Here is a 15,227-nt window from a genome sequence, read left to right on the forward strand (position 1 = left end):
GTGGATGTTGCCAAAGACATCTATGTTCCATTTTTTCAAAGAGGATTTGGATTCTTTTATTTTTTGGCAAAGGCAAAAAGCTGGAGTGCCAATGAACTGCTTGGACTTGGAGGATTTGACAATGACAAAGCTAGAGGGGTCATGGGTCCACATTAATTCAAAACGGAATGGTTTAGGTGCATTTCGAGCTTCCCCCATGGTACAGAGAAAGATCGGGGCATGGTCAAAGGCAATAATGGGGTGGTGAAGGAGATTGGCTCGAGAAAAGAGAAGCCTTCATTGGTCATTTGCAATTTCTCTGTCTAAATGTTGTTTAATGGTACCAACAGAACATTTGTCTGACCAAGTAAATTTATTACCTTGAAATCCAAGGTCGATGAGACCATTGTTGGTGATGAAACCAGAGAAACCGCCATCGGAGGATGAGGCAAAAGGGCGGCCCCTCTGTTTTTTTGACTGGGAGAGGATGCAATTGAAATCACCAATCCCCACCCAGACACCACCAAAAGAGTTTATTGTGGTTTCGAGATTTTTCCAAAAGTTGGCTTTGAGAGAAGAGTATGGAGGACCATATACAAAGGAAAGCATCCAGGGAGTGTTTCAGAAAAGATGATTACATTGATGAGGTTGTTGTTTGAGGAGAGGGGTTCAATATCCAAACCATTTTTCCAAGCAAAGCAAAGGTCGCCAGCTTTTCGAATTGGATTGATATAGACAATATTTACAAAACCAAGTTGGGTAAGAAGAGGAGAAATTTTTTGTTTAGGAATTTTTGTTTCAGAAAGAAAGATGGAATCAGGGTTAACATCTCTCAAAAGACCCTTAAATTTTTGGATTACCATAGCCCGGTTAAAGCCGAGGCAATTCCAAGAAAGAAGCTTTATGGGGGGGGTTAGGGGCATGGGTAGGCCCGCCTCCTTAGCCATAGATAAAACCAGATCAGAAATTGAAGGAGTGGATTGGGGATGGATTTTGGTTCTAGCCAATGTCTTCCATTTGGGTTTAGCTGTAAGATGTTAGGGGTATGAACCAGGATGGAGGAGGGGGACATGCTCCAATGAGGGAGGGCAGGATGGAGGTGGTAGAAGTTTCAACTTCAACTTTTTGTTGTTGGAGTTTTCTGAGGATGAAGGGAGTTTTCGTTTGGTAGTTGTGGAGGTATCCATAAGGATTTGAATTTGGAGGGAAGAGAGGTCAGGGCACGAGAAGTTGGGCTGGATGATGGGTGAGGATGGTTTTTCATTAAGGTTGACAAAGGTGATCCATTGGAGGATTCGAGATTGGACTTCAGGAGCTTTGAGCCATGATCCTAATGGATTAGAGTCAAGGATGTTAGGCCCAAGAGCGGGGATTAGAGACTCTAGGATAGATTGTGGGCTTTTTGTGGGCTCAAGATGATGTTGGGTTCAAATTAAGAGAAGGGTCCATTGTGATTGTTGGGTTATGGATACAAGAGTTTGGATGGGTTATGTTTAGTGAATGGGAATGAGGATGAGAGTTCCCAAAAATTTATGGGTGTAACGTGTTATCAGAGATATTTTAGGTGGTGATGGGATTTGGCAAGAGCTTTGTGGTTGGGGAATGGGAATGAAGGGATGGGGATATGGGATTTGGGTGGGAGGTGTCAGAGGGAGATGCTAAAATTACGGGAAGGACGGCTAGGGGATTTGACTTGAGGGAGGTTGGTGGAGTGTTTTGGTTTGTTTCTTGGGGTAAGTGACTGACCTGGGTAATGCTTGTGTCAGAAAAAGGAGGGCTTGAATCAGCAGCCTCCTCTTTCAGAAATTCTAGCCAAGTGAGGGCCTTGAGGCCAAAGTTGCCTGCTTTGATCCAAGGGCCAAATCCTCGGGGGCCAAGATGAAAACGGTGTAGAGGGATTTTGTGGTGGATAGGCGATGAACACTGGCTTCTAGCATGCCCAAGTTTGCCACAACCAAAACAATAATCTTGAAGTTTCTCATATTTGAAATCTATCCACATATCTGGGTTTGGATGGCAGTCTAAATAGAAGCCACTTTATTTGACTTATTCATTATCAAAGAATAAAATGCTATAGAGAAAACAGTAAGGAAACACACTCTTTGCTTTATCTAGCTTTCAAATATTAAGAGGCAATTTTATATTGGCAGTCTCCTCCTTGCACAAATGAGGAATTCATGTGCATTAGAATGCTAGCTACTAGATTGCTTTGGTATGATCAAATGAGTTTGGTTTGACATTTTACTAGGTTGCACTTAGTTCAAATTTCGATTACACTAATGTTGTTAAGTCTATGTTTTTGTTGGCTAGCTCAATCCTTTTTGATTCAATTTGTTCCCATACATGAAAAACCCTAACGAAACAAGTAAAGCAATATTCATATTGATATTGCTCTTTTGAGAGAGAGAGAGAGAGAGAGAGAGAGAGAGAGAGAGAGAAAGAGCCATATACTATAACAAACATGGACTATGGCGACGAAATCAATATTTCATCTCTAAATATATTCAAATTGGCGACGAAATATTTTTTTTGACACTATAGGTCATAAAAAAGGAGCCATTACAATTTTTAAGGCTCGAGATCTACAGGAGTCTATGGTGACGAAATATTACGTCCCTAAAAGTTAGATTTAGGGAGATGAAATATTCACATTACCAAATACTTACTAGAAGTGACAAAAGTCTATTCTCGTCGCCCAATATTAAGATTTAGGTATTGTTGGTGACAAAATAATTTTTTGTCACCTATTTGTAAAAAATACATGCGAGTAGTGCTAATTTTTGGGTGCTAGATAATTGAATTTTTTTTGGTGTAAAAATTGAAAATACCCTATCACCCTCTCTCTCTCTCTCTCTCTCTCTCTCTCTCTCTCTCTCTCTCTCTCTCTCCCTCCTAAACCTCATGCTTCTTAGACTTTTAGATCGATAAGCTCTCTTTTTGTCTCCGTCTCTCTATCTCATCACTCCTCTCTCAGCCTAGAAAAGAAAAGAAAAAGAAATGTGGTCTTTGGTTTGAAGTCATCTTTAATTAGAGGGGGATCAATCTGATCGGAAACAAAGGACAAAGACAAAGACAAAGACAAAGACAAAGGCATTTTCATTTCTTTTATTTATAAATTCATAATAATAAAAATATATTTCAACTCCACTGATTATTGATGTTGGTACCAAAGTTAGTTTTTAGAGTGATTTATAGTGTGTTGAATACATAAGGATAATTATAAACAATATTAACATCAATGAGTTAAAAGATATTTAGAGTGATTTTTTTTTTTGCTGCACATAATCCCAAGCGAGCTATTATCTTGGGGATCTCACTTAAAGGTGTTGGGCTTTGTGGAGCTTGATGGAAAAATACATGTTTGTATTACATACAATACATGTGTAGCGGAAAATAAACGGATCTACTTCATTTGAAATTGATAACATATACTATGTAAATTTCAGAATATAAGAAGAAGAGAGCATATCTTGGAGCGGTGAAATTCAAAACCAAATATTGAAATACTCGGGAATACTTTTAATCTTCACTCTAATTCCACTAACGCCCAAGAAGTGTGGTCTCTCAATCAGTTTTCAAGGGAGAATGTCAGAGTGTCTCACTCTCACATAAACACCATTTCACAATGATGTCTCTCTTTTTCATACATAAAATTCTGTATGTTTCTCTCTTTATAACTGATTATCTAATTGGGCTAGCCTTTTGAGCCTTTTCAATTGGGTTTTAGTATGTGGCTTGGAGTGGGACCAAAAGGGACCAATAAGACACTAGCTCCAGTAGGCCTTAGGCTTTTCTATTAACTCTTGACAAGTCCAAAGTTACCATTAATTATATTTAATACCACTATATAAATATAATTACACTCTAGACCTTATTTATAATTTATATCCCAAGACTTTATTATACATGCAGCCCCTTCATAAAATATTCGTAGTAATACAAAGTCATGAATGTAGACTGCCACTTTGTACATTACTACATCTTATCCTTGAGTACCTAGTTTAATCCTTTAAAATTATTCATCATATATTTATGAAATCCAATTTCATAAATATATACTTTAGTAACTTCTTACCAAAATTGTTAGGCCTAACTCTCTGAATAACTGAACCCATTAAACTTATCTCAAGGGAATATTTTATATCCCCGTTAAGAGACTATGAATTCCATCTTAAGAATATATGTTCCATCAATATTAAATGTTGCTGTCCAACATACTAAGGTTTTGACCGTTACTTAGATCTCACTCCTGATATATGAAAGCAACCTACACTTTATGATCAGGTTTATTATCCTCTCAGGATTAAGAGTTCATGTAAATAGAAGTTGTGAGATTTATCGTTCATATGATAGTCGTTAGGAGAATAATAAATTTCACAGCGGTCTAGTTCAATATGTCTTAACTCTTAAAACATACCAACACATCAACTAGAAGTCTCCACTTCCATGATCAAGACAAATCATCTTAGTTGATATGTTATAGTCTTCACAGATGAAATGTCCAATTTTATCACCGACTATGAACTAAATTTTGAATTTACAAAGAACTTGTGATTTATATCTTCTATAACTTTTCACATAAATCACATACTATGCATCTCATGGACTAAAAGATAATGTCTCATATTCATGTTACCATTATTTTAGATAATAATAAAACAACTTTATCAATCACAATATTAAGTCATACATCATGTCATACATAATGTCATACATAATATTATACACAGTATCATACACAGTATCATACAATAGGATTTAAGGGCACTAATCCTAACAGTGCCTAGTTGTGTTTGATCCAGATTATGACCCAACCCGTAATAATATTGTTATTGTTTTTAATGAGAGATTTTTTGAGGCTTAATCCATGGAGTGGAGGCCCAGGCCATTGCACTCATGGACAAGCCTCCTTGAGGGCCTGGAGGCAATACCCCTGGGTAAAAAAAAAATTGGCCCGCTTTTTGTAACCTATTGTGAATCTTGTGCACTGAATATAAAACTATTGTTTTGGAGATTAGGGTTTGAGATCGTGCATTACATGGTAAGTTACCAAACTTCACTATATATGTACATATGGCCCTTAATTTGTACTGGGTTATTAAATGACAATATCAAATTATATACAATATTTGAAACATATTTCTCTACCAGGCGTGAAGAGTGTTGTTGCTTGTTACAATGCAATTTAAATTGCAGGAATTTTTATGCAACTTACTACGCAGATGTTTAAAAAAAATCATTCATATGTATTATTTAACTAAGGCACATAATTCATTAAAAATATCATGCGACTTTAAGTACATATGGTAATTTTTAACTACCACATAGTAGGTTGCATAAAAATGTCTTCAACCTAGGTTGAATAAAAACATTTTCCTTACCTAAATAGGTGCCGAGTGGTGGAATAGAAAACCGAAACAATGGAGAGCACGCCATTAACTTCACACAAAGCTATTGATTGAGGAAGTGAATACACATTATCACACACAATAATAACCCACTTAAATCCCCAGAGTCACAAAAACATTTCAGACTTCAGGCCAAAATTGAGAATTGATATGAGCGAGCTCAACTTTGATGTTGCCAACTCAAAGCGACGTAGTGCCCGTTTGTTTCAACGTTTTGAGCCCAAAAAACACGTTTTGAAAAAAGCCAACCCTTTATGTGCGTTTGGTTCAGCACAAAATGCAATTTTTTGAAAAAAGTTGTGTTTTATATTTGTGAAGAAACGCGCATTTGCAAAATGGAGCTCAGAGCTCTAGTTGCAAAACGCGCACAATCACGTTTTCTTGGGTTTCTTTTTTTCCTAAATTACCCATAGGTTCTTTGTACTCAAAAATCACAACAATAACAACAGATTCTTGATCTTTTCTCTCAAACATCTCTAAACTCAGTCTCAATCAAACATTCACAATAGCTACATTCACAACAATCATTTCTCTTAAACATCTCTAAACTCAAGCATAATCAAAATACAAACTCAAAAACACAATCTTAAAATTAATCAAATCATAACAATAAAAGCAAAAAAAAAAAAAAAGAGACAGTCTTTATCTAACCCACGGTGGAGCAATCAAGCAACCCACGGAGGAGCAAAAAAGAGACAACGCCTGCCTGTGTCCTTCGATCAACGGTGGAGCATGCAATTGCTTGTTCTTAATACTCTGTTTCTTATCATTGCTAGAGTCTTCAAGTAGAAATAGAAAAAGTAAAAGAAAGAGAGAGCAAGAGAAAGAAAGAGAGAGCTGGAGAAAGGGAAAGTGCATCCGGAATGCATTAGAAAAAGAAAAAAAAGAGTAATAGATAGAGATGGGAGTGGGGTAGGTGTGTGGTGGAGAAAAAACCAAGAGAAAAAAAAAAACATATGGATGTAATAAAAGATAAGTGGGTACTATTTGTGACATTTGATAAAAGATAGGTGTGTAATATTTAATAACTGTGATGTTATAGAGTATGCGGTAGCGCAAAAATTGTGAGTACTAGAACAACTCAATTAAAAGATAAGTGTTAATAAAATTTTATGTTACAAAGATTAATTCTAAATTAGTATTGTGAAAATATTGTGATATTTTATTATATTTCTAAACTTTTTAAGTTAGTACTATTTTTTTTAGGAAAAAAATAGTACTATTGACAGAATATTTTTATAACAATTTCATAATAAATTTTAAATAGTAAGTTGTTATTAGTTCTCATTTAGACCTACTAGTGACATTTTTTTTTCCTACCATTAACAACTTGTTATATAGACTTTATTGTGAATTTTTTGTGAAAATATTGTGTCCATAACTTGCATTAAAAGAGGTAATTAAAAAAAAAGAATTCTCTTTATATAGACATTGTCCTTTTTAGTAATTTACACCTCAAACTGCAACTTTTATAAGTGCTAGCCAAACACTCAACTTTTTTAAAAAGTACTTTTTAACAGCTTTTACCAAACACTCAGCTTTTTGAAAAAACACTTTTTCATTATGCACTTTTTGAAAACTCCACTTTTTCATTATGCACTTTTTCAAAAAGCCCAACCAAACTCACCTGTGGTTGGTTTGAGCTTAACACTCAGGGGGTTGTGGAAGCAAATGATAAAGAGAATCAGCACCATTCATGGAGTTTTTAATGATAAAACTTGTACAAGTTTGTGTTTGTGGATTTGGGGATTTCTATAAATTATTATTGTGTTTGGTAGAGTGTATTCATTTTTTTTACTAGCAAATTTCCAAAAATCAGAACCAAATCAAATAACCAAAAAGGAGGAGGATAAATTCTTTTTATTTATTTAAAAAAGGAACAACTATATGGGTCATGCCGTGGAGTTGATTCTAGCTGTCAATTTGAAATCCAAGTAATTCTTTTCTTCCCTCTCCTCCTCTCCCAGACTTAACGATACTACCTAGCTTTTTCCTCATCTCTTATTAACTAACGATAATCGTTATAGTTGACTTTCTCATAATTTATAAATATTTTAAAAAAATAATTAAAATATGCTGCTAAACCCAAGGGTTGGCCGAGTTAGTTGGGCTCTCGGTTTCAAGGTGCTTGTATTGGGCTCGACTGGGTGTGCTCCCTAGTTCGAGTCCTATTACCTGCACTTTGAAAAGAATTTCCTGAGCTAGCGTTTTACCCCTCCGTGGGCCCACCCGGCGCGAACAGTTATTAGTCTCTAGTTGAAAATTTTGAGTAAACACTGTAGGAAACCAAAAAATAAAAACTAATTATGCACACAACACAATACTAAAAATAAACTAATTTTGTTAAATCTCAACTAACACTAAGAGATAAGCACAATACATAATATATATATATATATACACATAAAAAAAAATGCACAACACATGGGATGGGTTAGTCACAACACGCAACTTAAACAAAAAAAAAAAAAAACACTATTACTTGAACTGTTAACCTTTATTAAAGAAAGAAAGATGAGGTTTCTTTGATCTAGAGTCTTGGCGGCGCCAGACTCCCTGTCAATAGAATCTAGTTCCTCCTGTAGGACTTAGTTCCTTGGGTATTCCTTTTTCGTGGGGTCAGGGAAACAGTGTAAAACATGGATTCTTTAACCAAAGTTTGGAGCCGTTTGTCTCTTTCAGAACAGGAGGGGGACACGTTTGACTTTGAGAACCAGGACCTCAAGCCAAGAAGCATGTTAGTAGGAAAATTTTTCACAAAACGCACACTAAGTATAGAAGTGGTGGCTCGGACCCTTCGACCACTGTGGAAGACTAAGCATGAATTTCATATCAAAGACATCGGCAACCACCGTATTCTTTTCACTTTCGAGGACGATTTGGATGCGGAACGAATTCTTCTTGGTGCACCGTGGAGTTTCGACAAATATCTGATTGCTCTATGCCGATATGAAACCGATCAATCCATCAAACAAATCCAGTTTGATACGGCAGCATTCTGGGTCCAAATACATGATGTCCCAATGCGACGAATGACAATAGAAGCGGCAGAAGGAATATGTCAATCTCTTGGGCATGTCATCTACGGCAGCGATGAGGACGAAACTGATGGAGGGGAGTTTATGCGAGTGCGTATAGAGGTGGACATCATGAAGCCTCTAAGCCGAGGGAGACGGGTACGGTTTGGACCTGATAGTGAAGGCTAGGTTTCCTTTCGGTATGAGCACCTCCCAGTGTTCTACTACTGGTGTGGAAGGCTAATGCATGACGCAAAAGAATGTGATATCTGGATTCGCAGCAAAGGCACACTTAACACTTAAGACCAACCTTACGGCGATTGGTTGCGAGCATCTCAAATCAACCCATCACAACGGAAAGTGATCTCAGTGGCTGGGCAGGAAGAACAGAGAAGAGGTGACTATCGAGATAACGGCAGTACACCTAAGTCACGTCCTACTCAGATGATAGCGGACGGTGGCCCACCAACGGAGTCTTGAGAGACGCGCATCATGAGAATGGAAAGTGCAGATTTCCAGGAAATTCCAAAATCCGGAGATGCGACAAAATTTACGAAGATTCTCATGGACAATGATAAATTTCAGGTGCACATTAAGGAGATTGATAATGATCTTAATAATGATTCAGATCCTAGTGTGTTGACTAATATTCTTGATGATGACATTAATTGCAGGAACGAAGACCATGCTGATGCAGAGTTGTCAGCCAGGAATAGTGGTGGACCCATTTTGGAAGGGACGCTGGACCAAGGCCCACATATAAAGGCCCTTCTCCATAATGGGCTTATGGCAAATAATCCAAGTCCTAGAACTTGGAAAAGAATTAACACGGGGCCGAAGACTTCATTTCCAAATTCTGAGGAAACTCATGCTGGAAGCAAAAGAGAAGCCCAAGACCACGAACAGACTGAACTAGACACTTATCAAAAGAAGAAGAAAACAGACACTGAGGTGGATGAAATAAAAAGGTTGATGGCTAAGGAATTCACAAGAACAGTGGTGGCTATTGTGCAGCACCGTCGAGATCAATGAGTGTGATAAGTTGGAACTGTCGGGGGCTTGAGAACCTCTGAATAGTTTGAGCACTCCAAGAGGTGATAGCCTCTGAAGATCCTAGCTTAGTCTTCCTTATGGAAACTAAGTTGTCCAAAGAAGATGACAAGAAAGAACTACACGTTAGGATTCACAGAAGGATTGGTTGTAGGCAGCAATGGAAGTAAGGGAGGGCTAGCATTGCTATGGAAGAAAGATGCAATGGTTGACGTCCAAAATTTTGGTCCGTGGCACATAGACACTAAGGTAGGTGGGACGGATGGCACTGGAAGGTTGCGGTTCACGGGGTTTTACGGGCAACCAGAGACAAGTAAGAGGGAGGAGACATGGCAGATTCTTGAGAGGTTGGGTTCTTCCAATTATCTTCCTTGGTTATGTATTGGAGACTATAATGAAATACTCAGTGATGATGAAAAACTAGGTGGTAATCTGAGAGCCCCAAAACAAATGGAACGATTCAGAGAGGCAATAAATAGATGTCACTTTAGAGACTTGGGTTACATAGGACCATAGTTTACCTGGAACAAGGTTTTTACAAATGGAGATAGTTGGTGGGTAAGGTTGGACCGTGCTTTGGCCACTCCAAAATGGTATTCTCGCTTTGTAAACGCGAAGTTGCACCATTTGTCCACCACAGCCTCAGACCATTGCATGCTCACGTTAAGATGGGGTCAGAGCGTGAGAAGAAGGAAAGCTGGTGAAATTTTTTTTAGATTTAAAGCCATATGGCTCTGCAACCCTCGTTGCGAGGAGGTAGTACGTGATGCATGGGAGAATGGTCTATGTACCTCCGCGGGTCACCCATTGAAGAATTGTATTTCTTCATGTCAAGCTTATCTCACTCAGTGGAACAAAAAGGAATTTGGTCATGTTGGCCACCAGATTAAATTGCTACGGAATAAACTTCAAGTCTTAGAGGCTTCTCCAAAACACAACATGGACAATATTCAGCAAGTCAGGCTAGCTCTTAACTCTTGGCTAGACATGGAGGAGGTAATGTGGAAACAAAGATCGCGAAACAACTATCTAAATGAGGGAGATAGGAATACAAGCTTCTTCCATACCAAGGCTTCTAACAGGAAACAACGAAACTGGGTTCAGGGTTTGGAGGATGAAGATGGCCTATGGCAGGAGGGGTTGGATAATATTGAGCATATCGCCACGAAGTATTTTTCTTCTCTATTCACCTCTTCTCAACCAGGAGATATGGCAGAGCTCCTTGACGCACTCTTCCCTTCGGTCTTAGATGCAATGAACCAGCTCCTAGCAAGAGACTTCCAAGCTTCAGAGATAGCCCTAGCAGTAAAGCAAATGCACCCTTACACTGCACCAGGACCTGATGGTTTGCCCCCTCTATTCTACCAAAGGTTTTGGTCCCTCACCAGCAATTGTGTCACTCGAGCTGCACTGGATTTCCTTAATCATAGTATTGTTCCTCCAAACTATAATGACACCCATATCATTCTCATTCCTAAAGTTTAAAATCCTAGAAAAATCCCTGATTATAGACCTATCAGTTTATGTAATGTAGCCTACAAAATAGCTTCTAAAGCAATAGCTAATAGATTGAAAACTGTACTCTCTGTTATTGTTAGTGAGAACCAAAGTGCTTTCACAAAAGGGCGCTTTATAACTGATAATGTCTTGGTGGCTTTTGAAACTATGCATCATATTAGCCAAAAAAAAGACTAGAAAAGTGGGCGAGATTGCGTTAAAATTAGATATGAGCAAGGCATATGATAGGGTCGAATGGAACTGCTTAGAGAATATTACGAGAAAATTGGGTGTTCATCAAAAAATGATTGAGGTGATTATGAGATGTATAACAACAGTCACATATTCTATTCGCATTAATGGGCAAACCCGAGGCAAAATTGTGCCCTCTAGGGGCCTTCGCCAAGGGGACCCGCTATCACCTTATTTATTTCTCTTTTGTGTAGAAAGCCTTTAAGCTCTCTTGCACCGTGCTGCAGAATGACGAGCCATCCATGGAATTGTAGTGGGCCGGAAAGCCCCAAGAATTTCCCACCTTTTCTTTGCTGATGACAGCTTGGTATTTTGTCAGGCGAAGCTAGAGGAATGTAATGAGCTCCAATGAATTTTCACCCTATATGAAGCGGCGTCGGGCCAACAACTTAATAAAGCCAAGACCCCTCTCTTCTTCAGTAAGAATACACCACATGCACTGCAAGAAGAGATCAAAAATAAATTTGGAGGCCAAGTCATCCGCCAACATGAAAAATACTTAGGCCTCCCGTCCTTGGTGGGCAGATCCAAAAAGAATACTTTCCATGACCTTAAGGATAAGCTTGGGAAGAAGCTTTCAGATTGGAAGGAGAAGCTTTTGTCGAATGCAGGGAAAGAAATCCTAATAAAATCAGTAGGCCAAGCAATTCCTTCATATACTATGAGCTGCTTCAAGTTACCCGATTCATTATGCGATGAGCTAGCTGGGATGGTTCGCAAATTTTGGTGGGGGCAAAATAATGGGGTGGACAAGATGCCTTGGCTTAGTTGGGAGAAAATGTGCTCACCTAAGGAAAGTGGCGGAATGGGCTTCAGGGATTTAAAGGCTTTTAACTTGGCCTTATTAGCTAAGCAGGGGTGGCGGCTCCAAACATGCACTAACTCCCTGTTTTACCGTGTTTTTCGAGCCAAATATTTTCCTGAAGGAGACTTCCTTTCTGTAAATTTGGGCACAAAACCGTCGTACGCATGGAGAAGTATATTTTCTGTGTAACAAATTGTCCAAAAAGGAAGCCGCTGGAGGATAGGAAATGGGTCTAAGGTACGAGTCTAGGGTGATCGGTGGCTCCCTCTGTCATCTACCTACCGAGTTGTCACTCCTTTCCCAAATGGTGGAGATGACATACTAGTGTTCGCACTTATTGACCAACAGAAAAGAGAGTGGGACTTAGAGACCATTCAAAGCACTTTCATGCCTATAGATGTAGATTCTATCCTATCTATTGCACTCAGCCTAACTCTGCCTGAAGACCGCCTCATATGGGCTTCTACTCCTACGGGGAAATTTACGGTGAAGTCAGCCTATAGAATTGCATGGCAGGATAGGGGTGACCATGCAGCAGAGGAAAGCTCCAACGCTACATGCATGAAGGAATTTTGGAAGCTTATATGGCGCCTGCGGGTTCCAAATCAAATCCAGAGCTTCACGTGGCAGGCATGCAAGAACATCTTGCCCACGAAAGCTAATCTCTTTCGTCGACGGGTAGCATAGGACAACATTTGCGAAGCATGTGGAAATCTGAAGGAAACAACGGGACATGTACTTTGGCACTGTCAGCGTGCTAAGGAGGTGTGGAATGAGGTGGGCTTTGATAATGATGATGTTATGGACAGCTACACATAATTTTTGGATTTGTTGTGGTATGCCCGAAATGTAAAACTGTGGTCAGAGGAGGATATCGGGTTGATGGTCACGACAGCGTGGGGTATTTGGACGAATCAGAATGAGGCGCGGCACGGAAAGGGTAGGAAGCCGGCCTCTGTTCTTGCTCGGTGACAAAAGGATACTTGGAGGAATATTCACTAGCTAACCATGCCATGCGACCTTACCAAGAACCAGGGTAAGAAATATGGCAACCTTCTAAACCTCCGTGGTACAAAGTGAATATGGACGGCGTTGTCTTCGAACAACAGAAGAAGGCTGGAATTGGCTTAGTGATCCGGGATCATAAGGGTGCAGTTGTGGCGGCCTTAAGCAAGAAGCTGTCAGCCCCATTAGGTGCTCTTGAGGTAGAAGCAAAGGCGATGGAGGAAGCAGTCATGTTTGCATGGGACATCGGGATCCACGATTGCATCTTTGAGAGTGATGCACTAACAATAGTAAACACAATGCTTCGCCTCACCGACCCACCTTTGTCCATAGATAATAACATAGCGGGTGCTTTCTCCAGTCTTTACGGGTTTCGCGATGTTCAGTTCACCCATGTTCCATGTTCAGGGAATAAAGCAACTCACACACTAGCACAATTTGCTAGAGGAATAGTGACCATGCATGCTTAGGTTGAAGAAACACCGAGTTGTATTGAGAACCTGGTGTCCCATGATGTAATGTTTTGTCATGTTGCTGAATAAAGTCATTTGTTTCCCATCATAAAAAATAAAAAATAAAAAAAATAAAAAAAATGAAAGAAAGATGAAGCATTAGGTCATTAGATGAATTCTCTCTCTCTGCTATTTCGGGTAAGTGTAGTAGAGAGTTCTCTGCCTCTTTTTCTTTTTTCTTTGAATCTTTGATATTTATGTTTAGTTCCAAATATAAATCATAATTCAGATTATCAAATCAACTAATAAAAGTTAAGCAATATTTTGCACTAGAGATCAAATATATGAGAGAGAGAGAGAGAGAGAGAGAGAGAGAGAGTAAATCTAGGGCGATGCTGTGCAGCCGCTCCTCCTCCCTGCTTCAAGTCTCAGTCTCTCTTCTCGTCTCTTTAGTCTTTAGAGTATTTTCAGTAGCTTAACTATATTTTTGTACTGTTTGGAAAGTAAACAGTTATTTTTACCTTTTTCCTATATACTTTTTAAAATACACATTTTAATAGACCCTTTATTTATTTATTTTTTTTCTATCACATTTAAATATTAATTTTTTTTTCATTTTTTTTAAATATTTTCTATTCATACCAAACAACTATATTGATAAGAGTATTATTTTTAGTAGTGCTAAAAAGCTATATTACTATTTTTAGCACTACCAAAGATAAAAAACATGCTACAATGGTGGAGAGAAAGTCAAATTTTTTGGCTTTCCAGCTACATTGCACAGCCAAAGATGGTTGTGCACTGTAGCTAAGAAGGTAAAGCATATAATAATATTTTATTAAAAATTATGTTATTTTTGTTAGGTTCTAAGACCTTAGGGACTAATATATTAGAACTTCAATCTGTAATGTGTTGGCAAACCATGATCAAAATATAGAGTCTAGGTTAGGCTTGCTCAAAGTATGTTTAATTGTAAAATTGGAATCGAGTGATTGCAGAAATTATTGGACAAATTCTGTAAGGCTCGATCGATCAAAAATTAGATTCGATCGATCGAGAATTGTGCAGAATTATTTTTCTGCAGAATTTCCAATTCAGATCAAGCCCATTTGACGTGTAGGGTTTTATATTTTACTTCAAATATAAAAAGAAAAACCCTAGCTAGCTACGTTTTAGAAGTCTTTGATGTGCTGTGTGTTGAATCTCTTGTGAGATTTAGAGGTGTTTACCTTCATACACACTTAGGGTTATCAAGATTAAGATTCATATCAAGAACTTGGTGATCGCTTCAGTTGCTGCATAAAGAACTTAAAGAAAATCTAAAACCTTTGAGTGGAGTCTCAAAGTCACAAGTAGGAGAACTTGTGGTTGCAGTGGATCAAAGAAAGAAATAATCCGTGAACTCGGAGCTGTCATGTGGTCGTGGTAGTAAGTTTTCTACTCGATGTAGCAATAAAATGTTAGTGGTCTAAGTTCTATTGTACAAATTTCAATTCTTTCAAAGTCGATTTGTTTTACCTTAAGGATAGCTAGGTTAAATCCTTCCCAGAGAAAAGATTAGTTTTAAATTGTTTTGCTCATCTACAACAACCTCTAGATAAAGAGAGTGACTCTAGATGAGTAAAACAATTTGCCTCATTTGGAGATACCGCATGGCTTGGTTTTTAATGCTTCACTCTTTACATTGCCTATGGTTTTTGTTTTGGGTTTTTAGTTGGGCTTAAGTTTGCTATTGGTAATTTTTGGTTAGGATAATTTATTT

At 38.4% G+C, this 15,227-nt stretch overlaps 3 protein-coding genes across 3 annotated transcripts; all 3 read left to right on the top strand.

Annotated features, from left to right (window-relative positions):
• Positions 1-8,026: 8,026 nt before the first annotated feature.
• LOC142625057 (uncharacterized) lies at positions 8,027-8,593 on the top strand. The gene has a single exon (XM_075798766.1). It carries the CDS (start codon positions 8,027-8,029, stop codon positions 8,591-8,593), a length of 567 nt encoding a protein of 188 aa, XP_075654881.1.
• Positions 8,594-9,559: 966 nt separating this feature from the next.
• On the top strand, positions 9,560-12,695 carry LOC142625058 (uncharacterized). Its single transcript, XM_075798768.1, has 4 exons — positions 9,560-9,922; positions 10,304-10,799; positions 11,575-12,143; positions 12,357-12,695. The coding sequence occupies exons 1-4, from the start codon at positions 9,560-9,562 to the stop codon at positions 12,693-12,695; spliced, it is 1,767 nt and encodes a 588-aa protein (XP_075654883.1).
• Positions 12,696-13,090: 395 nt separating this feature from the next.
• On the top strand, positions 13,091-13,483 carry LOC142625059 (uncharacterized). Its single transcript, XM_075798769.1, has one exon. It carries the CDS (start codon positions 13,091-13,093, stop codon positions 13,481-13,483), a length of 393 nt encoding a protein of 130 aa, XP_075654884.1.
• Positions 13,484-15,227: the final 1,744 nt, after the last annotated feature.

This window comes from Castanea sativa, chromosome 2, assembly GCF_040712315.1.
Source record: "Castanea sativa cultivar Marrone di Chiusa Pesio chromosome 2, ASM4071231v1".
NCBI lineage: Eukaryota > Viridiplantae > Streptophyta > Magnoliopsida > Fagales > Fagaceae > Castanea > Castanea sativa.